The following is a 27,679-nucleotide window of genomic DNA, read 5'->3' as shown; positions in this document are numbered from 1 at the left end:
ATCACTGGGGGAAAAAAAAAAAGAAATCTTTTCAGAGTGATTTTAATCTATAAGTCATTATGTAAAGCTTCTACCCAACAGACAGCACAAGATGTAATAGTTAGGTAAAACTAAGGGAAATATGACACACTTCTGAGCAACTGTAAAAATAGAAAGGAAAGTATGTGGGGTTAGATAAACAAGATACACAGAGACTAGATGAGAGGAAAGAGTTTTAATAAGAGAGCACAAACTTGCCCACTTCTTTAGAAATTTTTTATTCTTTGAGCATCTTGGTGATTTAAATATTTTTTGATCACACATCAGGAAAGAAAATACATTAGAACTGCCTTTGTATTGTAAGCACTTCCATAACATATCTATATATATTAGAAAAAAAAACCCTTTGAAAATAAGTTATTTTTCTAACATATAGATATAGAGTATTTCACTGTGACTAACAGATGATAGCATCTCCCAAACAGTTTAAATATACATAAGAGCGCAAAACTAAGCATGAAGTGACCTGGACTTCGCAAGTAAGGGCTTTACAAATTAAATATTCATTTGTGATTTAACTTTTTTGCTGTTACTTAAATTATCATGAGTGAAAAGACATTTTAAGAAACACTTCTGCAACAAAAACAAAGCAAAAACCCCAATACCCTCACCCTTCCCAGGAGACAACTTCAAATCTTTAGTTTTGTCACACATACAAAATAAAAGTGTCATCTGTAGTACATAAGAAGGCATACAAACCCTTCTGGTAAGTTAAAGTTCTCATTTTTGAAATACTTACGTTTAACAATTAAGAACACTGAAAAATGGTAATTTGAATCTCATAAAGCAAAGGTGCAACAGTGCATAATGGATGAAACTGGAAACAGTTGAAAACTTGAAAAAAAATAATGGCAATTTCTGATTTTTAGCCTCTCTCTTCGCCAACAATTAAACAAACATTTTCACTAATAAACCTGCCCAACACAATACAAAAATTCTCAAAATGATCAGGAGCAGAAAAATCACTGTGCAGTCTCATCTGTAAAACAGAAATTATGCTTCACATCAACCATTTTATAAATTGCTCTGAAATCTTCTGATAAACACCATAAAAATAAAGTCTTTTCACTGGGATTTAAATGAGATGGGTATTGAATAATAATAAAAAAAGGCAGGGAGGATCTCGCTCCTGAAAGGTTAATAATCAAAAGGCTCAGGGTGAGAATGCAAGTATCTAATACAATTTCTTCCCCTCAACTGAAGAAAATGGAAAGAAATAGAAAACAAGGCATTGAAAGTCTCATGACAGAGATGAATTTTTACATATGAAGGAAGACGCCTGATAACCCAGAAATTCCCTTCCAGTCCTATTTCATATTAATAAATTTGAAAAATAACCAACAGCTTAACCTAAGTCCCCATTAAAATCCATTTAGAAGCTTAAAAGCTTAAAGACAGAAAATGATTTTAAAATATATTATTGCTTGTGATTACACTTCTACACACAGTACATATACAACTGGTGCAACTTGTAACAAGAGGAAAAGAATAGAAACAAGAACATGTTTATAGTTCAACTGAATGACATGTAAAAGCATAGTCTTCATCTTGTTTTAACGTTAATAACTCTTCAGTTTCTCCCCTTCTCCTTTCTATTTCTGGACCCAAAAGAAATTAAATATTGGTCCTCATTCCAAATTAACTGGCAATCTTCTCCAACTTCATGACCTAAAAGTTAATCAGTTATTAAAAAGAATTAACCGAGTTAATCTAAAAGATTACTACTACTTCTACCAGAAGGTGATTAGAGATCATTGCAAATAGCAATCCTACTCTTTCTCCCTCAAATATCAAAACATTCAGAGATTTGTTCCTACCTATTTACTCTTGATAGCGAATAGCTACAACAAGTTGCTGTTGAGGAACAGTAGTGAACACTACAACATTCAGCCCACAGCACATTCATACATGATATGACTTTATGAGGAAAACCAAAGGGCCAGTCCACAAATGAAGTATTTTCCTTCAAAGTCTAAGCTTTAACTGTCTTCTGTTTATTAACATATGGATATTGGATAGATTTGTTATTCAGGATGAAAGCTTTATGCTCTACCTATCATAAAAAAAACACACTTGGAAAACATGAAAGGTCATTTTGGCATTGTGGTGGTTTACCTTCCCAGACCTGAATTGGTGTGGTCTCTTTTTAGCAGAGGATAAATTTCCATTAACATATTAAAGTAAGAAAAACTTACCTAAAGCTAATATATGGACAGATACCTTGTGAGGCAGTTGTCAGTGACAACTGGCAAATCTGACCTCCTTAACTGTGATCTGGAAAGGTAAGGGTCAATGCTATCTATGTGTATGCATCTCCTCTTGTCATTTTTAAACTTTTTAAACTTAGTAAGCTTATAAGCAGATGCTACTGACTTTCAGATGCTAAAAGCATTTACGTTTTGAAAACAGTTCTCAGTTGTCCTTTAAAATGAACAAACAACATAAGACACTGTCTCTGTAGCTGGTAGCATTAGTTCTCTTCGGGTTCCAGCAATAAGAGCACAGTCTTCGCAAACATAGCACGAAATCTGGCAGAGTAAAACATTTCTAATATGATGAAGTTTCAATTATTCCACTCCATGCAGCTTACCAATTTATCTTATTAACTTTCATCAGCTCAGTTTGCTCCCGAAAGAATCAACTTTCATATTCTCTTTAAGCATGATGAACTTCAGAAGCACTTCATTCTATCTTAAGACATTTCTTGGTAAAACCACTGGCAAAGACAACCTTTGGCTTGAGTGGGATCAGAAATAAGACAACACTGAATGCTTCTCTGTAGTTTTTTTGGCAGGTTGAATTTAATCAAATCATTAAACCAAAGTGCCATGAGTTAAAACTATAGACAGCTTCAATCAAATTAGCAGCAGAAAACACCACTCCAAGAGGCTCAAAAGCCTCCAACTTTAATACTAGTAAAATAGCATTTACCAAGCATCCATATGGAGGACAACACTGGATGTGTTTGGTTTTTTGGGGTTTTTTTTGGTGGTGGTGTTTTGTTTTTTACCATCTGTATTGGCAGCAGTGAAGCTGATGAATAAGTGATAAAAGAATTGCCAAATAGAGGGAGGGAGGGAGGGAGGGAGCTGTCGTATGGCCTTGACACTAGTGTGTGACAGGCTTATACTGTTACTCATTGCCAGACATTGTCAAGTGCATTCAAGTCAATTGGCTCCTCCACACCAAATGCGGAAGCCCAGCTTTGCCAGAACATAACAGAGTAGGTTCATCTAACAGAGAAAGTAAACATTTTCATTAGGAAGTACCTTAAGCTTTGAGTAGGCATACCTACCATTTTAATTTTAACTTCCAGAAACTACCTGAGATGGTGTCTTCATTAAATAGTCATATACACATTTCTCCATTACAGATAAAGCAAGAAGTAGACAGCGTATCAAAGCTCGGATGAGCACAGTAGTACAGGTACCCAAACTAAAGTGCTGGCTATTTGCATTATTTAGCACCTATCTGAAAACACCGAGGGTGCCCGATTAGTGTGCTCTATTAAACTCCAGCAAACACTCTTGATGACTTGATAAACAAGATAGATATTTTAATTGTGCTTCCTTGATTGGTATTAGTAGTTTTAGGATACCCCCTTCAGATTTCTAATCAGGGCTTTGAAACAAGAGCAGACATTGCACGCTGTGCTTCTCTGACTGATGTATGACTGGAGGGGATGTCTCTCCAACCCGGGAACGTCGAGAGGAAGACTGCTCCCAAAAATCTCTTTCCTGTGTTCCACACAGTTTTGGGCAGCAAGACTCTGGCAACAGAATCAGTGTTGTACAGATTAGGCATGCAGTGCAGGCAACCAGTGAAGCTAATAACCCACATACTTTCCTATCAAATCTTGTCCATTTAATTTAAGGAGCTGTCTAATAATCTATGAATAATAAGGTTGAAAGGAACCAACCTTGTGCAGGAAGATATGGCCTGAACAGTCAGCTCCTCTTCACTGTCCTTTAGAGCTACACAAAGCTAAGGCCAGCCAACTGACACTGCACACAACTGCAATAACCAGAGTTCCTCCACACCATCCAGCATAGTTTGCTAGCTCTGACAAGGAGCAACTTTACCTTGGCTACAGTAAAACAATGTAATAGGGATACCTAATTGTGCTAAGTTTGTAGAGGGCATACATAAGATAGAAATGCATCTATCTGATTCTTAACAATGACTTCTTTTGGGTGCAAGTTATGTGGCAAATAATGAGCCAGAGACATCTCCCAGGCATCCACAAAGTGCACGGCAATTCCTGAGAACATTTTCCTCATGACAGAGTCAAGCTGAAAGGAATACCAGTCACTGTTGAAGAGACTCACTTCTGGCCCAAGCTCTTGAACATTGGCAGTTCTGATGACAATTACAGTCTTGGGGCTGCGATCCAGCAGTTGAATAATTGATCTGCGAATGTTCCTCAGCCGCCGGATATACACTTCCACAGGAAAAGTGCTGAAGTGGGACCATATAGTTATGGCTATCACAGTGTTTCTGCCACCCACAATGCCATTCAGCTCATTAGCAATATAGCGCAGCTCACTGCTGAAGACTGTTGTAAAGCGAATGGGTGGCCCGTGACAGCGGAACTTCAGCAGGATATTGCGCTTCAAGTCCACAGACATGAATGGGCCCACGTTCTTAGGACTCCCCAGGTTAAATTCCACTAGATCTGAAAACCCAAGAACAAGCATTAGTTCTCTCTCTTATGCCACCTTGCACTATGCTATGGCCACAGGGCAACAGTAACAATAGACAAGGGAACCTGAACATAATACTCAGCACCCTGAAATGAAAAAGAAGGTGAGCATTGTACATGTGCTAGCTACGTATTTCAGAGATGGGTGTTGAAGTTAGCAAGACAGCACACTTCAGCTTCACCGGGATGCCAATGCCTTTTTCTAGCTTCCCAGACTGCTTTTCTTTCTTTTCTCTTGTAAAAAAGGAACTTTCAAAATAAGCACCTTCAGTCAGAGCTGCCCTCTGAATCCAGTGTTAATGGGAAGCCTTCTAGCAACTTTGGGACTCCATTAAATTTGAAGTGTACTTAACCTGTAGGCATTAACAATTCTCTACGTCTGCATTTCAACAAAACTTAATTGCATGCGGGGGGGGGGGGAGGGGGATGGGACGTGACAGAGTAATGTCTAATTGGCTACTGAAGCTCTGTTATTTAAGGAAAAGCTAAAAATAAGGGAAATGGAAGAAAGAGTCCAAAACCACCTAACAGTAACAGAAGTCAATTACTGCTCTGTTCCAGAGTTAGTATTTTTGGGCTCCTGCAAGGCCTTACGCAGGTACCCTGTGCCACCTGGTGGCCACACGCTAACTCACAGTGCTAACAGCAGAGTCCTTCACTGATGGAACTTTTTATAATGACAACTTTGCAGGTACGTTGTGGCCCTCTTTCCAATGCAGTTGAGCAGACACTGTAAATGTCTGCTCAAAAATGTGACTGACTGCCTTTCTGCCAGCACCTGTGATGATGTTTTGTCTTTCCTCTTTATTTTGCCATTAGCATTCAAAAAGACCAACTCTGTATCTGAGATGTGAGAAATAGCTTTGCAAAGGCCTTACAAGGACAAAACCAAATAAAAAAAGAATAACCTGGAACAAATGCTGTTAGATATTCAAACCACTGCCTTATTGTAGAGTCTCCAAACAAGTGGATTACTTTTCCTTGTAAGCACTTGGTAATATCATCTGACTCATTAAAATGATGGATCCTGTGTGTTCTGGGCCTCCACTGGTCTTGATAATAATAACCAGAAGGGGAAACATTGGGATCTTCAGCTTTGTCCATATCGCTTGAATCTAAAAGAGGAAAATTCTTTTAAGTTAACATACAACAACAAAAATAGCCTCCATAACCTTCATGGGCATATAGCCAGTGATGTATGAGCATCTTTCCTAACTTAAAGCAAGAGCATCTTTCCTAACTTAAAGCAAGTCAATATAATATACCATACAGATTAAAAAAAAGCTCAAAGCATCACATTTCTATACAGTACATAAAAGTATTTTTTCCCCTCTACTTCTGCAGCAAAACTCACAGTTACTGACAGAGCTGGTTGACCACTTACAGTTTAAGTTAACTGCTATCTCTAATGACAAAAAAGTAAAAACAAACACCTGCCATTTTTCACACTTTAGACAGAAGTGCTCAGTCTTGGGTGCAAAAGGTACAGGGGGACACAGGCTGGAAGATCAGCAGAGAACATAATTCTTCCAGTCTGGACAGGACCCCAGAATCCCCAAGCCTCACTATTCCTCTGTTGTCAACAAGTACCTGCAGTACTCTCTGCCAAAGTGCACTTATTCCCTCTAGTGGAAGAAAAGAGAAAAAAAATAAAAATCCACCTATGGAATAACACACATACTGACACTCCTCCTCCACCCACACATGCGAAAAAAATGAAGTCTGAATCATAAGGACTCCAAAATGAGGAAATGCCAGAGCTAAAGCTATCACCAAGAATTTTGGCTGTACCCCTTGCATTTATGAATTATGGCAGTCTCTAATTCCATAGATTTCAGACTCTCCCTCTGCTACAGACCCCTTTCCCCTTTCACTGCCTGGGACGGGCAGTCTGAACATAAGAGTTCTCAATGGCAACATCTATAGCGGCAAATGGAACAAGCGTGGAGCTGTTCCCTAGCGCCAAATCCAGCTGCAAGGTACAGCCATGGCCATCCATTTAAGCTTTTAGCTACCTTAGCATGGCAACTACTTATTAAGAACAGTCCCTGGCATGTCCTAACTTGCAACTATTTGGAAAGGTATGGATTGCCATAGGCAAAAATAAAGCCAAGGACCATTTTAACTACATAAGAGTACAGGCAGCAGAGTTCCAGTGCCTAGAAGCATCCCCTAGTAGATGCTTAAATTATAGCATAGATGTAGCCAAAAATCTCTAACCACTCAAAAAAATCAGACCTTAGGCATCTTTAAACACCCATCAGTAAATGCCATTTTGGGACTTAATGTTTCTATGCAACCTTCTGTTGTGTCCTACACCAGTAGATCTTAGCCTTCTTACATCTCACAGGGACACTGTAAAGGCATACTAATGCTGTGTTTGCATTGCTCAAACAATATAGTCACGAGTGCCACAGAAAAAGCCTTTAGAAAATTAGTAGTTTTATTTTCAGATAATTGTTTAAATAGTATGAAGTAAATAAGGCACCAGGCCGAACGAAGGAAGATAAAAAACCCCAATTAGTGAAGTTCAGTCATCCGATCTGAATGAAACAAGAATCCTATAAGAGAAAGGAAAAACCCCAGCACATGATTAAAGACTATTTCATAATGTGAATTCATAGCTTCAATTCTTTTGTTTCTTAAGTTTCGATGTAAAAAGTGTGTATTTTTTTACCTTTATTTAATTGATTCTTAGGTTAGATGTATACACATATAAAATTAGAACAGCTTATTGGTGCCTCACAGTAAACCTAACACCAACATCTCAGTTCTGTTCTCAGTATCTTATCAGTTCTGCTCCAGAAGTCAGAAAGTCATTACTTTCAGGTTTTAGGTAAAAGCTCCAATCTGAATAATTGCAGTCCAAAAATAAAAGCAGAAGCTTGTATTTCAGAAAAGGTACTGGTTAAAAAGCAGGCTATGATATAGCAGGAGGGAAGAAGAAAAGATAATTTTGACTCTGTTTTAAAAATAAGCTTTATCATATTTCCCCCAAAACAGAAATGTATTTGCAACAAATCAAATGGCAAAGCAATTAATTTAATTGTGCATCAATCCTAAGAAATCCAAACATTCATGATCATTATTCCATGGTGTTAAGTTTATTCTATGTAGACTGTTCTGCTGGAAGGAATTTCCCTGAGGAATACTGTGCCTCCCTTATCAACACTTCCTAATCCATCATTAATCCTAAAGAAATGCAAGCAGGCGTCACCCTTGGTAACTGTGCCACCAAAACAGAAGGGTGATACCATTAAATCTCAAATTTGCATTAGTTTCTAAGAGGAAATAAAGAAAAACTAAGCAATTGTGAAACAACAAAAAAAACCTCATCTAAAGGGTCTGGAGAAAGAAAAGGGACAAATGTTGCTGCCGTAATAACAGCACTCTGTCTTTTAGCGTCTGCAATAGCAGAACTAAAAGCAAGAGATGCTGTAGGTTGTTTTCTATTAAGCCTTTACTGCTCAAGTCATGACTATACATTTCCTGCAGCCTGACAGAAAAACAGTTTGAAAAGCTTTCAATTAAGCAGGAGCTCTCTGTGTATCACATTTTTTGCAGGGTTTTTTTAGGAGTATAAAACAATTAGGTTCTGGTCCACAACTGTAGGTTCCTAGACCCTGTGGTAACACCAATGATGATAATACTTTTAGGCAAATTATCAAAATCTATTACACAAAATTCTTAGCAAAAGAAAATGATGAAACAAAACCTCAAAGCTGCTTTTGGTAGATTAACTTGAGAGTATGGCAAGCAGTTGTTGTAAGACGTTTTACATCTCTAAATAAATGCTAGAAAAAAAGACACCTCTGGCAGGAAAATGGCAAACTCAGGATTTCTTTTTATTTGCCAAAAATCCTGTTTAGCTACATAATTTTAGATGCACTCTGTTAATAGTCCTGAGCTTACATTACAGTAACACTGAAAGACCTCCATTTTCTCAATATGATTTTAAACATTTATTTCCACTCTATGCGAGGAAAAAAATCAACTGATTATTAACTCATGCCGATTGGTCTTTTTATGACTTTAAAAATGAATTACAAACAAGAATCTTATAAAGTTTACTTTACCTGTAAATGCCTTGGGCTTTACAATCACTGAATCAGGTCCACTGGGGAACACTGGCCTTTTGATATTCACATCACTTGAACAAAAATTGAAATAATAATATAGTAAGGCTGTAAAATTTCAAGGTAGTATTAACCTAATTTTTTCTTAACCAACTTTGAATAGGCACACAGGACTCACAATAAGGTTTTTTTTTTCTTTTCTTTTTCTTTTTCTCTCAAGTTTACCCTACTTTCTATAACTGAATTCATTATGCATTAATTTCCTTCTGACCACTATCACTGTTCTCAGACAGAATTCAACATTTAGTAGCACTAGGACACAAGTCTCATGCACATTTTTACTAACACAAACCTAGATAAAGCAGTATATCAAGTTATCAGAAGTCTGCTATATGCTTTGGGGGAGTTACCACAAAGATTGGAAATTCCCAGCTTGTGGTACGTGTCCAGGAGGCAAACCACTTGAAAAGGGTGTACTGCAGCAGCAGCTCCCAGCTCTGCCGGATCTCTGTAGGTGCTTACCACAGTAAATACCTTTTTTCAAGGCAGTTACTGTTTTCAGCCTCCGTAATCCCACAGCTCGCTCTGCAGCACAACGCAGAGCTTGCAGCAGTCCAGCACCACCATGATCTGCAATTCTAGCTCTAGGCTATGCTACCAGTAGTGTGACCTGCCTCTGTGGGCAACTGCAGCATCAGTCAGTGTCCAGCCAACTTCAGAGATCTCCAGCAGCAAAATCATCTGGTAGTACAGCAATTTACTGCATACAGAAACAAAGTTCAGCCTCCTGACACTAAGTGGCCCCAGAAGTGTTTGAGAACATCAGTGAAATCTGATGATTTTGTGTTGGTTACACATCAATTCTGTGGAGCTGCAAAAGACAGAGGTTTAATGCTAAATTCTCTCTCCTTTTTTTTCCCCCCTAAAGAGAACCCCTTCTGACTTTTTTCCTTTTAAGAAATAAACAAACTATTTTGAATATCTATAAACCATTTCAGTCGAGGATCTCAAAGCTGAACACACCAAAAACAAAAGTTCCCACCCCCATTTGGAAACGGAAACACTGCTGATATCAGCTATATTTTACATGTGAATCACCTGAGGCACAGGAAGTTGAAACACTTGCTTACAAATTTTATAATAGCCAAAAAACCAATTCCACTGAGCTTGTTTTTGATTTCTGGTCTTCAGCTACCAATATACATACACACACACTTTTCTAATTAAACTATTTGGAGCAGCTACTCTAAAATCTTTCCCAGTCAAATGTAGACACTGCTGGAAGTCAAAACTCTCCTATGGTTGCTGTTTTGGAGGTCAAGGCAGTAACCCATGGCTACACTTCTGACACTACATGGGAGCTAACTCAGTTTAATTTCAGCTGAGAGTATTGACAAAAAGCAGTCCTGTCATGTCTACCTACACACTAAAGATTAAAAAAAAAAAAAAAAGAGAGAGAGAGAGAGAGAAAAAAAGAAAACAGAATCCAGAAGGAAAGACTGTGGAACTACTTTAATTCAATACTTTTTATGGCATGCACAAACCATTTCCTCTTATGCATCTACTGTTCGGTAGTTTGTTCTACCAAGTATTTTTATCACGACTGACGTAAAGCGATGCCTAAGATTTGAAGGTCGGACTGAGCAACAAGGAACACTCCGCATTATGTTTAAGATGGCCTCTGCTGACGACAAGAGCCATTAACAGTTTGTGTAAAAATAAGCTTAAGAACTGAATTTTTTTAAAATACGTAGTTCATATTGTCAAAAAAAAAGAAAAAAAAAAGAACGCAAAGTATAGTTGTTGGTATTGTAAGCACAGATGTAAAAACAAAAACAAACAAAAAAGGAAACAATCCCCAAAACCACCACCAGACTTGGACAGCATGCTCTTGAGAAATTTAGCAGGTGCACTCAAGGCTGAATTCAAAGCCTAGAGACAGAACTATATTCGGGTTTCTTAAATTTAAGATTACTGTGTTCTTGCACAACTGTATGGAGGGGAAGGGAATATCTGACAACTCGCATCAAACAACTAGATAGAATTAGATTACACCTCCTCTCAGGCTGACAATTTATCACATTTCACCATTAACCTTAAATTCATTTGTTTGTTTTTTAGAAAGGATAGATTACTTGACTGAGTGCAGATAAATTCAAGAACAGACGTACCTCTGGAAAAAGAGACTTTCCTCTTGTGTCAGAAGACCTTTTTGATATCCACCCTTGGCATGGCTGATCCGACTGGCACATGACAGTTTCCGTGGCTTGTAACAGAACCACGGCTCACCCGTGTAGAGATCTGTGAAGTTACAGACCGGGAGATCTCCAGGCAAACACACATTGCACTCAGTGGTTTCCGAAAATCTCCCAGACTTGAACGAGCTTTTAAAATAGACTCTGTCTGGCCTTTCTTCTCGTAAGCGCAGGAGGACTTGGATTGCTTCACTCGGGTGGACAAGCGACACAGATACTTTGACCTCTCCTGGCCAAAGTAAAGTAAAAAAGACCTTGTAGAAGCCATTAAGGCAATCCACAACCCTTCCCACTGCTCCAGCTTTCAGCAGAGGAGAGTGAATTCGTGCCTGTAGATAGTCTCCACCATACTGCTTGGGTTTTCCTTGGAAATCCTTCATCCGGACCAGCACCTCTAACTGATCACCCACCTTAAAGAGTGCACTGGGTTTCACAATCACAAAATCACTACGTGCAGGATCAGTGCTTTGTACAAAAGTGATTTTGCCATCAGGAGGTTTTGGCCACTGTATAGCAGCAAGCAACGATTCCTCTTCTGCTTGTTCTCTCTTGGACAAAGTCTGCCGCTCATAACCACAGTAAAGCTTCCTGGCAATTTTAGTTGTCTGTGACAGAGTACGCTGGTCACTGTTTTCTGTTATCCAATTTGACCCTGAAATCGTGACATCATCTAGGTGCTGGGAAGGAAAAAAATTACCTGAAACTGTGCTATTATATGAACCATTATGAATAACAGGAAATGATCTTAAGAACTGTGTTTTGCTTTACATAGATCTGAAGCTGACCAAATGCAGCAACTGTACTAGAACACACAAATTCATTACCTTGACCATGGGTCAACAAACAGGTCAACAGAAAACAGGTATGCAATTGGTGGTTACCCAAAGGCCATTTTATCCTGCGGTGGCAAAGAGGCTTTTCTATAAAGCATGCCCAACATTTTCTGTGGTAATATTTTGGACACCAGTGTATTCTGTAAATATGAGTAGTGTGAAAATGGCAACAAGGTCCTACGATTAAATAGTAAAGGATAATTAACATTTAACTTCCTTACTATAGTAACACTTTAGTCTTAAAGCACAATAAGGCCAAATATCTCCCCAATACCATACAAGAAAATAGAGTTTCTTTGAGACTAGTGACCTTTGAGTCTAATGACTGCAGATAAATCTGATGCAGCCTTCACATGTCCTTCTAGAAGAGCCTGCTACACATAGCAGCTGTGGTCACTTATCCAGTCACCCTCACATTGCTTCTTATTAACTAGCTGGAGCATGGACTTCTTTGTCAAGTACAGATTGAAAGAAAGGGACAGAGAAGAAAGGAACATTTCAGGGGCAATGAATTCATAATCTGGAGGGTGAATAAAATAATCTAGGACAAACTAGGACTATACAGACCAAAAAAAGGAGAAGGGAAAATAAATAAATAAATAAATCTGTATACATCCACTTCTAGAGCTAAATGAAACACAGGCAAAGCAGCATCCCCCAGCACACAGAAGTGTTTAAAAATTCATAAAGTTAAATATTACATTAGGCTAAGAGAAGGGTACTTTTGCTGTGACTTCAGAGAACAGTGTCTAAAACCATTTATATACAAAAACAGATACCGTCCTCTTCACGACCTTGCACAACTTTGTGGGTTTGCATTAGGAAAAGGTATAACTTACCGCAGTCACTAAGACTCCAGGGTTACCTATGAGATTTCTAATCAGCACACCCAACCTTACACCTCAAATATGCACAAAATCATCAGATAATGAGCAATTATCAGCTGTATATAACAGAACTTATCTATATTCACATTTCATATAGCAGCAAACTACGTCAACTCTTTTTTCAAGCAAAGATTTATACAACATATGATGCATAGGGCATCAGAGAATATACTACATTATATTTGAGAAACTGCTAAAAAAAAATACAGTATTTAGGGGGTTTTTTGGTTTAACTTATGTATAACCTAGTGTTTTCTGTTCATCGCCTCCATAATTTACTGTTCAGTAATGTACTCAAATTCCCAGTACTCACATTAAGACTTCATTTATTGTTTTAAACGTTACTTAGTCCATATTTAATGTCACATAGCGTACATGTATGTATTAAGTAGTTTCCCCTCTTCTGATATATTTTATCTGAATTTGTCAGTATATTAAAGTCATTTGAACAACACAGAAATTCAAAATATTTTCTAGGAAAAAGGTAAACCTAACAAAGTATTAATAACTTACAGGCTTTTGAAGCCTGTCACATAAGAAGTCAGTTTTGATCAGCTTAAGAGAAGATTCTGTATATCCATCCAAATCCCAATGTGACGATTATCCTCTTACTTTGTTTGATATCCATGTTAACTATAAAACGTAAATTGTAACTTGTTACCTTTTAACTATAAAATGTAAATTGATAGGTATTCACAGATACACAAAATTTTATAACAGAACCTTCTGCCTCTATTTTACACTTCCACCTAGGATTTGACAAACTTTCCCTGAAGTCTATTGAGGTAATTCCTAAGTATTTCCATTTTCCATCACAGCAGGCAAAAATGCAGATGAATGACTATGCATTACTTCCATTAATCCAGTAAATTTCAGGCAAAGCTGAGAATGAAACACTGGTACGTTTCAACCCTAAATCTTGTCTCCCTGTGTTCTCGAATTAAGCCATTGTGTCTATTTTTTGAAACCAAATTTTCAACACAATCTTCACCACCTCTTCCTTTCACTAGCGCATGCATATACATAGCACAGATAATATTTGTTTATCAGATGGGCACTGAATGGAAAGCTTTTGAAACAATTAACTATATATTTTAATGCAACAGGCTGTCGATTATGCATGAGTCAGCAAAAAATATTTAACCATTTTCCTGTGGGGGCGGGAGGGAGAAAATGTGCATGTGTGTAATTCTTGGGTTCAGAGCCAGCTCTCAAGAGACAAAATTTCTCCTTTCAGGGCTTTGTTGGTTCTTCAACAGTTGGTACTTCAACGGGGGGGGGGGGGGGGGGGGGGGGAAATGCTTTCCAAACAAACAAGACACATAGCTATTTAAGAAGACCTTACAACAGGCCTATCACTATTTAAACCTTCTCTAAATTTCCTTAGGGTTTTTAAGTTAGTCTTTCTGTCAAAGATTTACAAGATGTTCTTTATGAGCTAGCTAGCCTTTGTGAAGTCTCTCCAAGGTCATATCTGTATCTTCTAGTGGGAAAGGGTGCAGACACCATTGAGCCAATGAACCATTGTTCACAAAACAGAGCAGAGAATACAGTTCAGGGTCTCTAAAGCAGTCCCTCTGCACAGCGTAGGCCCAGTGGCATGCCAAAAAGGCTCTTAACTTGCATTCAGCTGAAGTCCCAGATTAGCATTGTCACTTCAGCTCCAACATCTCCAAGTAATGCTCCATTATGCAGAATAGACCATACCACAAGTATTACCTAAGTCAATTTTCAAGGGGAAAAAACCTCTGTGAAGGTAAGACCAAAGCTTCTTCAACAATCTGAAGGACAATTCTTCTTATAACATGCTTGTTCATCTTCACGTCCCTCTTCCAAGCCCAAACAAGACCAACTCTTACTGCAACATTATAAGCTAACCTGTAAAAAGCAAGCTACATTGTGCATGCCATTCACAGGAGAAAATATTACAGAGATTCTCTTTTCCAGTTAAGGCAGGGAAAGCTCCAGAGTAAATTACAGTATCAAAGTTCCACGACTGGGGCAGAAAAGCTTTCTCAACTGTCTTCCTTTCTGAGGTGCTTCCCAGGGTCATCTCCAAACAAGTGCTCAAGCTCTCCTACCTGTAAGATATACGTGGTTTGCTCTGGGGCAGATTAGTACCCCACCCCATTCCCTGTCCCCTCTTTAAGCAGCACTTCCAAATCTCTCTTACTTCTTTATGTTAAGAAATCATATGAAGTGCATTCAGAAGCCTGCCATGCAGAAATGTGGGCTCTCTACTCTGGTCAGCAGCTAAAACAGTCAAATTTCTTATAGTAGGGCAGATAAATAGCATTTCTCATGATCAGAGCCCTCTTCCTTTATCTTATGATAAATGTTCTTTTAGTTTTTAAATACAAGCTCTATACTGGCTAACACTTGCCCTACTTTGTTTATTTCCAGATATATTCCATTCAAGATGTCTTGATTTTGAGTGTAATTCCTAATATTTGTTTATTTGCTGCATTCAGCAGCTAACCAGAACCCAAATGTGATCACAAAGTAATTTAATAGATGTTTGCTGAGCAAAGTAGGCTGGACAGAATGGATTACAGGTCAATAAAGCATAAACAAGTCAGCAGACTGTTACCAGTGCATGAGAGACATGGAATGAGCAGGAGAAAAGGAAGATGTATTTTCAGGAGGGCTAATGAAACCTTCAGCTCAGTTACTCTGGTTTTAGCTGCATACTCACTGCCAATTACACAAAAATAGGATGTAAACAATCATACTGTCAAAGATTTTCTAGGACCACAGGGGACTTGGGTTAGACATGCAATGAAGACCCATCCTCAGTTAAATACAAGAAGGTAGGTGGCTGATAAACAGAAAATGCTGAATATTTCAATTACCTCTGCAAAGGTAGAACTGTATCTATATCACAAAGCACAATATCCTCCATCAGCTATAACTCTTACCTTGGCCTAGTACATTCAGAACAATTGCTGTAAACCTGTATATATCACTGGAACATTAGAGCACAGGAGATATCCAGATGACAGATGCAGAAAAAAACAAATACTCAGGTTCCCCCAATAGTGATTCTTAATTTACATAGCATACAATATATGAAACTGAGTAAACACCAATTACTGAAAGGTCAGTCTTCTTATATTCAGTAATTTTACGCTTTAGGTACTTTATCCCAATTTGTTGCCTAAGACAGATATGAAAACAATTCACTGTCTTTACTCTCTGTCTCACAGCACTAAGAGGGTCCTAAGTTATTCCAAGCATCAAAGATAATCTAACAAGCCATCATCTGACAGACTAATGTTCCATCAATGATCTGAATAAGATGATGCCATTATCCTTTGCAGGCACCTGCAATTTAGCAGCAACAATGAAAAAATGAAACTTTGTTATCTTGTTCTTTTGTTCAGTTTCAACTGTTTGATTTCACATATATCATTCTTCTTTCATCCTTGCAATAGACTTTCCCTCTCCCCACAAATTCTCTCTTTTCAAAGTGCTTTTAAATCAAAGCATGCTCACAACCAATCCTGAAGTGGTTCTGCTGCTCCAGAAACACATAGAAACTCTTTTGTATCCTAAAATCAGGACATTACTCCTTAGCAACAACCTGATACTTTGTAGAAAGTAATAAAACATTTTTATCTGTGCCCTTCTATTTGCAAAAACAATGACATTTCTTCCAGTACTGTAAGGCAGTGGCTAGCCTTGGACCTCGAGGGTGAGGTGACTCCATACTAAAAAGCAAATTACACAATAAGCAGCCTATCAAATGTTTTGTGGTTAGCTTGATTTTTTTTAAAAAACAAGATAGCCAGCTAAAGAGAACTTGGACTAGATGGTTTGATGCTCAGAGGAGTGTTTGATGTGTTTACAAATACATTTTCAACAATAACCAACAATAAGACTTCTTCCAGAGCCTCAATGGATTTGATTACAGTTATTCTGCGAAAGCTTTCTAAAACTTTTTCTGGCTGTGATCTCTGTCTGAAAATTAGCCAGAAATCTATACTAGACTGCCTGGAAAGCTACGCCTAAGACAGAAACCCATACCAGAGCAGGCCCATTCAGAAAAATCAACACAATAAGATGGGTTAGAGTTGCATGCTACTGTGTATGACAACATGAAGTTTTACAAAATTTTTAGGATTTTGTCCCTTTTCATGTTGGCATTTTCCCTCTTGAATCCTTAAGCTACTGACAATGCCCTCTCAACAGTCCTACATCAGTCTGTAATTTTACTTTTCTTTTTACAGACTTTTACCATAGCTCTTTCTCACAACTTAGCAATTTTTTTAGAAGTCTGAACCAAGATTACACAGCTGGGCCATATCACAGCTGGGCTTTGGATCTTTTGTACACACCTGCTCTAGTTGATTCTGCTTTGAGCACAAGGGTTGGACTTAGATGATATCAAAAGGTCCCTTCCAATCTCAAGTAGTCTGTGTGATCCCTTCCAATATCTGATGCCACAGGACAGTGGCTTCCAAACCGTGATCTGTGAGAGTGCAGCAAGTACTCCACAGATAGTCTACAAAGCCACCACCATGGAGGTAGAAGTTTGATAATAAAAGTACATGTTAAGTGACAATTTAACATACCAGCTAGTCCTGTCACACATGTACTCGTATCATATGGTTCATCTTTCTGATGAGTATGGAACACTGGAGGCTGAACTGAACTTACTGGATGCAACTTGTGAGCGTTATTGCTAAAAACAGTGATGAGAAGAGACAGTATGTTAACAGAAAAGTATACCAAACCACTGTGTTACTTGTCTTTCTCTGCTGACTCTAAAAGTAAAGTCTTAAAACAAGAGGAAAGGAGAAAAGAAAAGAAAAAAAAAAAGAAGGAAGTGTTGGTAAAATCATCTTAGTATAATTTGCATAGGACCTTTTTGGAACAGACAGATGATAGCTAATTTAAAAAAAAAAAAAAAAAAAAGACAACAGAAAACATGTACATACAAACCCCAAATGAGATTTACAAAAAATAAGCAGTGTACCTTTTAGATACCACCTAAAAAGGGAGGGAAACAGCTCTGTATTAAAAATACAGAAAGTTTCTATTAAATCGGTCAAATCCAGGAGAGCTGGCACAACACCAAAGCAAGGTTTGACAACACATAATCTTATTTCAGTTTGGCCTAGTAATAAAAAAAAAAAATTAAAAAAACCCCCACAGTTATTTAGGTGTATATTGACTGATACAGTTTGAAACCACTTCTGCATTAAAATGATAAGCAAAATGCATAAGTATGCAAACCAGACATAATAGGGGAAAAAAGGAAAAGGCCAAGAAAAAAAAAATTGCAACAGTCCAGGCTGCAGACCAACTAGCTAGCTAACAGCTCTGCAGAACAGGATCTAGGGATTCTGCTGGACAGCAAATCAGACGTGTCAGGAGCACAGCCCTTATGGCAATGAATTAAAACCAGCATAACCAGTAAATCAAGTGAAGTGATAATTCCCCTCTGCTCAGCACTGGTAAGGCTGTATCTAGAACACCGTGTCTGGATTTGGGCCAGCTAGTACCAGAGAGACCAGCTGAGGACCACTGCAGTGATTTGGGGGCTGGATTACATCACATAACAGGAGATGCTAAGGCAACCAGACTCCTTTAGCCTGGAGAAGGCTGAAAGGGCATCCAATTGCAGTCTTTCACAACAGAGAAAATGGAACCAGACTTTTCAGAAGCATGCAGCGAAAGGACAAGAGGCAATGACCACAAGCCTCACCAAGGCAATTTCCAACTGCACATAAGAAAAACATTGTTCCGTATGAGTGTGGTGCAGCCAGTTGCCCAGACAGGTCGTGGAATCTCCCATCCTCAGAGACTGTCAAAACTCAACCGTGCAAGACTCTGAGCAACCCAAGACAACTTTGAAGTTTGCTCTTTGAGGAGGCTGTTGGACTAGAGACCACCAGACATCCCTTCCTTCCAGCCTGAATTTTTCTGTGATTCCAAGTTGTAGATAAAAACTGTTAATCACAGTCCTATCCTTACACTCAAACAGCAATAATATTGCTCAAGTCTACTTGCAGAAGAAACAGGCTTCACTTACCTCTAACTGAAGAAAGTTATGGACCAGCACCACAATAGCCAGTACTGCCAGAAGCAGGCAGAAAATTTGCAATCTGAATGAGTCCCGCCACATTGTCCACTCATGTCTTTCCCTCCCATGTTAGATGCTGCCATGATTTCCATTCACCACAAACATGAATGTCATTGTGTCTCTGGAGCATACGACAGAGTTCCGTTGACTTCCACTTCATGCCTGCAAATGCATTTTCAAAGATTATATGAAGTTCTCAAAACACATTAGAAAGAAAATCGAGTTTAACACTGAAAGTATGTAAACTGCTGAACTTTGCGGTGCAGCAAAAATAATAGACTTGATAAGTCAAAATAGATTTTTATGGCATTAAACACTAAGCACAATCAGTTACGTTACTTAATTCTCTTGGGTAGATCATGGCAAAAGCTTAGCATAAAACCAGTCGCATCCATATTTAATATTAAAAAAGAAAAGCAAAAGAAGTGTACATGATTTCTTTCTGACAAGTATGAAAAAACATCCCATTTATCCTTTAGCTGGACCGCACTATCAGCATCTAGCTATCACAAACCCAAGAATTTTAACAAGAACTAATAGTGCTCGGCATCTCTATATTTACCTGATAGGAGATTCCAAGAAGTTGCTAGTAAAGACTAAGGTGTGAAGCAAGTCTGCATAACTGAGATAAAAGGTGCTTTCTCCAGCTTTCTGCTGGGGAGAGGGAAGGAAATATCTAGAATACCTACCAGTTAACCAGATGTCTACCACAGTTAGATGCACCGGATGAATGATTGAATGAAAACTCCAGAAATCTTCTCTAATATTAAACTATATCCTCTCTGATTTTCTATCATTCTTTTCACATCACTACTTCTCACACAGCTCTAATGGTAAGAAAGACTGCTGGGAAAGATGCAAGGTTGCCTAATAAAATAGAATAGTCACATTTTATAAAACTTAACTTTCATGAAATATAGTGTTTCCTTGATGTTGTTTGATAGATGACCTGTTACAGAACCATGGACTTGAAAACTGTTGAAAACCTGTTCTCACTGCTTGATGCTTCTTCAGTTTGACTCTTACATCTTCCCCCTTTTTAAGGGACTATTTTGAGGCAGTCATTTTTGCAAGCAATAGGGGTACCATTCTCGCAGAAGGAGAAGTTCTAAACTTGGAAATGGACAACAGATGGAGAGAGTCAGAAGACAGCAGTCTCTTCAAACTTCATATGCTCAATGCAGCATTACTCATACAAACACCTACCAAGTACATCAACATAATCAAATGAAGAGATAAACTTTGACTGAGAAGTTATGCAATTTATTAAGAATGTATGAGAAGTACTGCGTAAATTTAAACTAGACATGATATGTTAAATATCAGTAGTAAAATTAGCTAATAAGTCAGGCATTAGATGTGCACAAATAGAAAACTAAAAAATACTACCAATATAGCCAGAACAGTCTCAAAACAGACTGCACATGGAATTGCTTTATAAGGATTACTTGGACTATAACTTCAGCTGCTTTGCAAAGAATTGCAGAGATTGTATTTCTGACTGATGAACATGCATTGCAAGAGCAAGACACTCATTAAAGTAAGTGTTAAAGTCACAGAAAGCAACAAAAAAGTGACTGTTGAAACAGTTCTGCATTAATTAAAAATATTAAGTTCGTAAAAAATACAAACTAGAGTTTGAAACAATAATTGATTATGACTATACCTAAATATATTAAAATGCTAACTTAGGGCTATATATGACTATTTGAGTAACAGAAAAAAATACATTTTAGAAAAAGCAAATTTCTTTTTTTTTCCTCTCTGAGCTGAGAATTCCCTTTAAATCACTGAAAAGCCCAAGATGTTGAAAATTAATATAAAGCCACTCTGCACAAATAGAAAAGCCATTTAGACTACTTCCACATATTTTCATTTCTTCCTCCAAATGCTGTCCGGACCAACTATAACCACCAAAGATCATAAGCAGAGCTTCATGTGTGGGAGAATACAGCTCTGTTACTGAAAAATAGTTACTGTTCTCTGTATTTCTGTAAATGTCACATGTATTCTAGAACACAAAATTGCATAGGTTTTTTTGTTTGTCTTTTTTTTACACTAAAGGCCTTAACACACTTCATTTTCATCATCCATGAATAACAGGTCTAGCTCATTTTTCATATGATGGTAGCACATAAGTATATCAAAAAGCCTTAAATTCTTATCCTATCCTTGGAGCGTTCTCCGAAGCTATCCACATAAAAGGCAGAAAATAACCTTGGTAACAATACAGCAAAAAAATTTATTACACTGCATATGTTGGTGGTTTGTTTGCAGTGCTGCAAAATAATACAGCAGTTAAAATTCCTTAACTGCAAAGTTAATTTTATGGTACTATAATAATGCAGGGTTAGGGGAGGGAAAAAAAAAAGAAAAAGCTTTTCACCTCAATTGTAAACAGTACATAGCAGAAAATTCAAAAGTGAAGTATTACCCCTCTCAACTTTGTTACACATCAAGTTATTATCCATCTTGCCCAAGGTTAAAACAAAAAAACACAGCTCAGGGACATTTTTATGGACAGTCTTCAAGTTCTCTGATGCTCAATTACAGGATTACTATTTTTAAACCATTAAATATGGTCAGCTCTCTACCCTAATATTTCTCTAAGTCAGAAATATTACAAAAGCACGTATTAGTGTAGCTACTTCAAACAGGTGTCGCGCAACTCCCCTAAGGCAGACGAGTCACTAACTCTTGTCATTTACTAGGGCAAAACCGCTTCACGGAGGCACATATCCACGCTAGTCGCCTGCGCGGCTCTAGTTACACAACAGCACGTTTGCTACGGCTTTTTTCTAACCCAGACTCGCCTCCTACATAGCGGAGATGGTAACTCCCCCCCACCCCAACATGCTGGGACCTAGAGGTCACCCCAGGGCCGCTGCAGGAGCTCGCCTCTGCTGCAGCTTCTTGCACCAGTTTTAGCCTGGGCAAACGCGCCTGCTTCCACCACACGATGTGCAAGCGCTCTAACCTCACGTTTAAGGAACCCTCACCCGCAAGTTAGGGACGGGGAGAAAAGCAAGCAGGAAATACAGCCGCCGGCAATGCAATTGGCAATGCAAACGTACTTGTTACCCCCTCTTCCGACCCGGCGCGTACCTCCGCCGCCGGCTAGGCAGCCCCGCGAGGCCGGCCGGGCGCTGGCTGCCGCAGCGGCTCGCATCCCGCGGGGTAACGGGGCACCACCAGGAAGCGCCTGCAGCCGATGCTGAGAGAAAAACTGAGCGACGCGCAAAACGCGCCGCTGCCGCCCACAGCCCCAGGCCGCCGGGCCTCCCTACAGCGGCGCCGGCCCCGCTGGCGCCCCTCCCCAGCACGGCTCCGGCTCCACCCGTGGCCGGGGCCCGCGCCGCCGCCCGCCGGTTTCCCTCGCCCAAGCCCCGCCACCGCCCCCTCACCGCGGCCGCGGCCCCATCCGCTCCCCGGGGCCAGGCGGAGGCCGGCTCGCCCCCGGCCCGCAGGCGGCTCGCCGTTTATCCCTCGGCCCGCCTTTCCCCCGCCCTCGGCGCCACCCGCCGTTGCCATTGCGCCACCTCGCGGCCTCGCCCAGCCCCAACAGCCGCCCCAACGTGGCGCTCCGCAACGGCCGTCGCCGCGCATGGCGCGCGGCAGCGCTTGGGAGCTGAGCCGTGCCCGCTGCCGAGGGGCCCGCACCCCCACCCGCACCCGGCGGCGTTTTGCAGCGGTGACTACGCTCAGCTACAGCTGAAAATAATAGTAATAATAAAACCATACACACGTTTCTGGGCATCCCTTTTGCCCAGAAAGGCCTGAGAACGAGTTAAGGAAAAAAAAAAAAAAAAAAAAAAAAAAAAAGCCACCACTGTAATTTTTGAGGCACACTAGGCAAAGCCAATCAAATGGGTGACTGCCCACATGGTCTATGGCACCGAGCTTTGGGGCCCAAATTGCATGACCGGGCTGGCATGGAGGCTCTCAGTGCCACCCCACACGCAGGCATGAGGCTCCAAGGCAGGCCACAGCTGCAGCCAGCCTGGGTCTCAAGGTGGATATGGGTGGCAGCTAGAAAAGCTGCATCTCAAACACAAAGAACATGAAGCAAATATGAAGAATACAAAGCAATATGAAGCAAAAAGCCTAGCAAAGGCTGGCCAGCAGGTTGAATTAGGCACATAGAGAACAGCAGAATGGGCAAAAAAAAAAAAAAAAAAAAAAAAAAAATCAATCAGATTAGAGGCAGGACTTGAAAATGCTTGAAGAGAGGCAAGCAGTCAGTGTGAACTTTGTACTGCACGTCAGAGCTACGTGGCATTTTTGATCTGCTAACAAGCAACTGGCAATTGGATTTGCCATCTCTTGTAACCATTGCATAAGTTTGGAAATACCCCTTTCCAAAACATTCAAATACTAGCCCTTATTTGTATGAGTACATGTTAAAGTCCCATGCTCCTTAATCTTTTATTTTGACTAAGGAATACTCAGCTCACTTAGCTTTTTCACAGGTTAAAAACAGGCACACAGAGGGCTGCTAAATATTCCTCTAAATTTGTTTTCTCACCAGCCACAGCTATTTACAATGAGTTAAGTGATTCCACTTCTACTTTTCTTTTCCCCACATTACAATGGTGATTATGTGGTAGAGAGATAGAAAGCAATAGCCTCAACAGGCACAGGCTTTTATTAGTACAATATACTATCAGTCAAGAAATGAAAAGCATGTGGCTGTATAAGCAAAACATTAAAAAAGTGCTGTATATTGAAAAGATACTTTGTATTGATTTTTGTCTCTCTCTACATCAAGTTTATCAGTTTTAGAGCAGAGCCATTTCTTGTCCATCCTTCCTTCCTTCACGAGTGTGTCAAATTCTCCTACAGACTCTTCGGTTCAAATTCAGACCCAAGGCAAAACTAACAATCTGATGTGTTAAATGCTAGGCAGAAGCCCATTTCTGTAACAGATCGGGATTTATGTTGGGAGGGGTGGGGGAGGAAAGATGACATTAATGACAAAACTAGTGCTTTCTTCAGAGGAAATGGGTACTGCTGTGCTATTCTCTGCCGCATTTTACATTCCACCACCCTTCAGGGAGGAGAAGGGAATCATATTCCCCACACTCACTTCTTCCATAAATTCTCAGGAAATTATCATAGTCTTGATGAAGACCTACTAACAAATCAAACACATTTTTGTAATCTCTAAAGTGGCAAGTTCCTGTGTATAAAGAATCCATAAATTGAGCATTAAACATCTGTTCCCCACACTCTGTGAAGGGACCTTGGGAAAGGCTGTTTGTTTTTAAGTTATTTGAACATCAGTGGCTCTGGTGAGGTCCACATGACATGACACGACACACCTGGACTGCACTCCAATTAAAAAAAACTGCAACTTCAGCAACTGTCACTGTGCTTTGCTTCAGCATACATCTCTTCTGGTTCATCACACCAGAAACACGTGGTAGCAATTTTTAGATGAATGCAGAAAGACAGATACTGGCCAAGAACCAATCCTTCCTTATTTCTGTTTCCAAAACTACATGTAGTAAAGTGAAATTATGCTGAGCCAGTGGCCATATTGTCCTTCTGTCCTCCACTTGCAAATGATTATCAATAATACATAGTACCTTAGAAAATGCATCAGGGATTATTGAACTGATCCTTAATTATGGGCAAGGAAGTAAAATCACTCCCTTGGCAGTTCCTAGAATAGCAGCTTAATGCTGACATTGCACACAAAGTTCAGTGCATCCCCAGGTTTTAGGCAGAGCAACAACTAGGGTATATTTGACTCAGAGGCATTTGGCTTGGGTGAAGAAGTTCTTTTGCTGATCTGGTGCTGCCCAGATCCTTTTCACACCGTCCGATACCTGTAAAGGGATGGAGCTCTTATCAGGAGAATCAGCTTCCAGCTTCCCCAAGTCCTTCCACAAAAGTCTACAGAGAAGCTACCTATTGGCATCAAACAGTCTTTATGCTTCCCTTCTGTGCCAGCAAATCTAATGCAGACCCTCTTTCAGTCAACCACTCCCTATTCCCTATTCCAGGGACAAGCGGAAACACAGCTTCCCATTGCCCCAGGCAGTTTTGTTCCCCCTGGGGACTAACACAAGCCCTCCTCAGCCCTTCTCCACCAGACAAGGGGTTTGGCCACAGCCATTTCAACCAAAGGCTGCTCAGAGCATATACACTGAACTTAGTATCAACACTGTTAAACCAAAGAAGGGAGAGCATCAGGCAACCATGAATCTTAAATCGCAAGCGAGAAAGATACCTTATGTCCTGCTAGCAAAAGAATAGCTACTTCAAGTACTTAGACTGTCACTGACTGTGAGTAAAGCCAGAGAGTCACAGGGACAGCCAATCTGCTGTAGAAAATGTGGAAATCAGGAGCAAGCAGGCTGCAATGATGAGAAGCACTACAAGACAGCTGCAGACTGGATCTTGAAAATACTCTGCCTGTGCACTGATAGCACACACATTTGCATTAACTTCAAACTGAAGAAGCTGTAGGAACTAGTGAAGGAAGAAGAGATGATTCAGGCTGTAGAAGGTTCTCAGTATCTCCTGTTTTTGCTCAAGTCTCACAGTCTCTTCACACTCAAGAAATAGTTAACATCCTCAGCTTCCTCAGCTCACTTTCCATATGCTTCCCACACCAGAAAATACGCTGCACGTTCTCAAGGAACTGGGGAACTTTAGCTAGTATAACAAAAATGGACAGGAAGAGACATCAGAAGGACTGCTACTTCAATGCAGTTAGCACAATACTAATAAAACATCCTTCACAGTTAGACTGCCATTCCCCACAACCCTACATTGTATCAGAATTGTTCATCTGTAAATAGCTTTAGGTTCTTATAATGGTTTATTGCTTTCAATCCAATTTGAGAAGAATTTCAACACAACACGCAGAGATTTTAGTTTTTCCTGGGCATCCTTCATCATTTGGACTTCCCAATTTTCACAAATTAAGCAAATGTGGAAGTCTAAGGCTGTGACCCTGGTTTCACTTGGGCATCCTATACACAGCTTTTTGCCATTTCTTTCCTTGATCATTGTCATCTTGCGTGTAAAGAGCTGCCAAACAGGATCTTCGCAAGGCAAAAGGGGATAGACTTGAGCAGTGCCAAAGCCCTCTTACTCAAACAATTCAGGCTGTACCTGAAAAGGTCCTAGCAACATTCAAGGAGTGCCCAGCTGGAACACTAGGCACGGTCAGACAGGGTGTCATGTTAACTCTGTTGGTCTTCATGCTCCTAGACCAAGAAATGTGTGAGGTTGCTTGCAAGAGTTACAGGAGTCATCCACCTTGCCAGACCAGCAGGAAGTGATGACAAAGTGTCACCAGGGACATGACTGAAAATACTTGCATACAGGCAAAAACTGTGCCTAGCTATGGATAGAGAATGAGAATAAAGACTTCCACCACTGACACTGATAAAGTTGAGGAAGCCCACAGAGCAAAGTCTGTTAAGATCTCTATGTACTGTCCTACATATGCCAAAGAAACACTGCTTTCTACCTATACCCAAAGTGAACACATTGTATCACTGCAGATCCTTCAGAAATGCAGTAGGCAGCTTGAAATGTACTGAAGCAAAATATACTGAGACAGTGTTTTTCACTTTTAGAGCCACGTCAATACAATAGAGAAATTAGTTCTCACACTGTAAGACCTGAGTGAAAGGGGGGGGGGGGGGGGAATACCTACTATCTGGTCATAAGTTTATACAGAATTAATAGGAATTTTTCAAACCACACTGTCATAAACAAAGAAGAAAATTCAGCTCCTAGCAAGCATAAGGAATTTAGCCCATAAAGCTCAGAGTAACTATATCCATTTGATCATAATTGAGTCTGCTCACTAGAGATATTTAACCCTGCATTTTCCAACTCCAGCTGAAGATTTGAATGTCAGATCCTATTACAAATGTGAATCTAAAAGCAAGGGCAAGAGTGACCTTCAGCTTGAGCACTTTAAGCATTAAGGATACTCTCCCTGTTACACACAGCATTTAAACTCAGTAGTGCAGCTTTAAGGTGTTAACTCTGCTCCCAGAGAAAATAGCAATGCTCTTGAAGTGAAAAAGACTGTCCATTTCCATCTTTCAAAATATCTTCAGAGAAGGTCTTTTGGTATAATCCTGCTTGAAACTCCCAGTTAATTTCTTTGTTGTAATGAAGTGGAAAAACATAGTAAAGAATTAAAATGCCCACTAATCTCTATGCATGAAGTAAGAGTTGAGCGAAAAAGGTTATTTTTGGGTTTTACCTTTGGGATGACTGTCTTGCAGTAAAACACGACTTTGGCCCCGTGATTGTGCTCCTGGACTGTGAACTGCTTTGTCTGGTAAAAGCTGAAAGAAGATTAAGTAGTCTTTATTTATTTAAGCACGTAGCAGGTATCTGACCGTACCTAAGTACTAGAAAACAGAAAAACATGGTTTGCTATTTTATTTCTCCTGATAATCCCATAGCCTTAATTCTCTTTCTACAAAGTTCTGTATGGAATACTGCCACATCTTGCATTTTAAACATGATAGGGAAGTAACAACATGAAAGAGAAGGCCAGTGCCTGAAACAAAGGGCTATGAGTCAAGAATCCCAATTCCAGGGGAATCTACTAATAAGTTGGTGCATAAATTTAGAGTATCCTACCCTTACCTGTCTCCAGCACAGAAAAAACAGGCCATCAGGTGCCTCAGCTGTACCAAGTCCAGAATGTTAATCCTTACCTTTTGTCACTGTTTTTTTATTTATAAACTGCATGTCTCCAAAAGAGCCTTCCAATTGTAAGACAATGATTATTAGCTAAGAGTCAGGATCAAGTACAAA

General features: G+C 39.7%; 1 protein-coding gene across 11 annotated transcripts; it reads right to left on the bottom strand.

Annotated features, from left to right (window-relative positions):
- Nucleotides 1-199: 199 nt before the first annotated feature.
- Nucleotides 200-22,408, bottom strand: NXPE3 (neurexophilin and PC-esterase domain family member 3). Of its 11 annotated transcripts, none has more exons than XM_026112353.2 (8): nucleotides 22,285-22,408; nucleotides 19,570-19,988; nucleotides 18,830-19,042; nucleotides 10,989-11,749; nucleotides 8,818-8,891; nucleotides 5,650-5,856; nucleotides 4,368-4,714; nucleotides 200-3,808 (listed from the first exon to the last, which is right to left on the bottom strand). In XM_026112353.2, exons 3-8 carry the CDS (start codon nucleotides 18,920-18,922, stop codon nucleotides 3,629-3,631), a joined length of 1,662 nt encoding a protein of 553 aa, XP_025968138.1. In that variant the 5' UTR covers nucleotides 18,923-19,042; nucleotides 19,570-19,988; nucleotides 22,285-22,408; the 3' UTR covers nucleotides 200-3,628. The 11 variants fall into 11 exon arrangements, with proteins under 11 accessions (XP_025968138.1, XP_064377617.1, XP_064377587.1 ...); XM_064521547.1 differs by having other exon boundaries at nucleotides 200-1,707; XM_064521517.1 differs by adding an exon at nucleotides 21,955-22,094 and having other exon boundaries at nucleotides 3,667-4,714; nucleotides 19,570-19,993.
- Nucleotides 22,409-27,679: the final 5,271 nt, after the last annotated feature.

The sequence above is a fragment of the Dromaius novaehollandiae genome, chromosome 1 (assembly GCF_036370855.1).
Source record: "Dromaius novaehollandiae isolate bDroNov1 chromosome 1, bDroNov1.hap1, whole genome shotgun sequence".
Taxonomy (NCBI): Eukaryota; Metazoa; Chordata; class Aves; order Casuariiformes; family Dromaiidae; genus Dromaius; species Dromaius novaehollandiae.
Note: the sequence above shows the minus strand (reverse complement) of the source record. Positions and strands in the feature narration are given on the sequence as shown.

Bases quoted from the DNA above. Each gene is read 5' to 3' on its own strand.
- NXPE3 (XM_064521517.1), bottom strand. From the start codon at position 18,922: ATGTGGCGGGACTCATTCAGATTGCAAATTTTCTGCCTGCTTCTGGCA. The intron at 11,750-18,829 runs GTAAGTGAAGCC...TTTCCTTCCCAG, and splicing joins ATAACTTTCTTCAGTTAGAG to CACCTAGATGATGTCACGAT. The intron at 4,715-5,649 runs GTTATTCTTTTT...TTGGGTTTTCAG, and splicing joins TCTAACAGCATTTGTTCCAG to ATCTAGTGGAATTTAACCTG.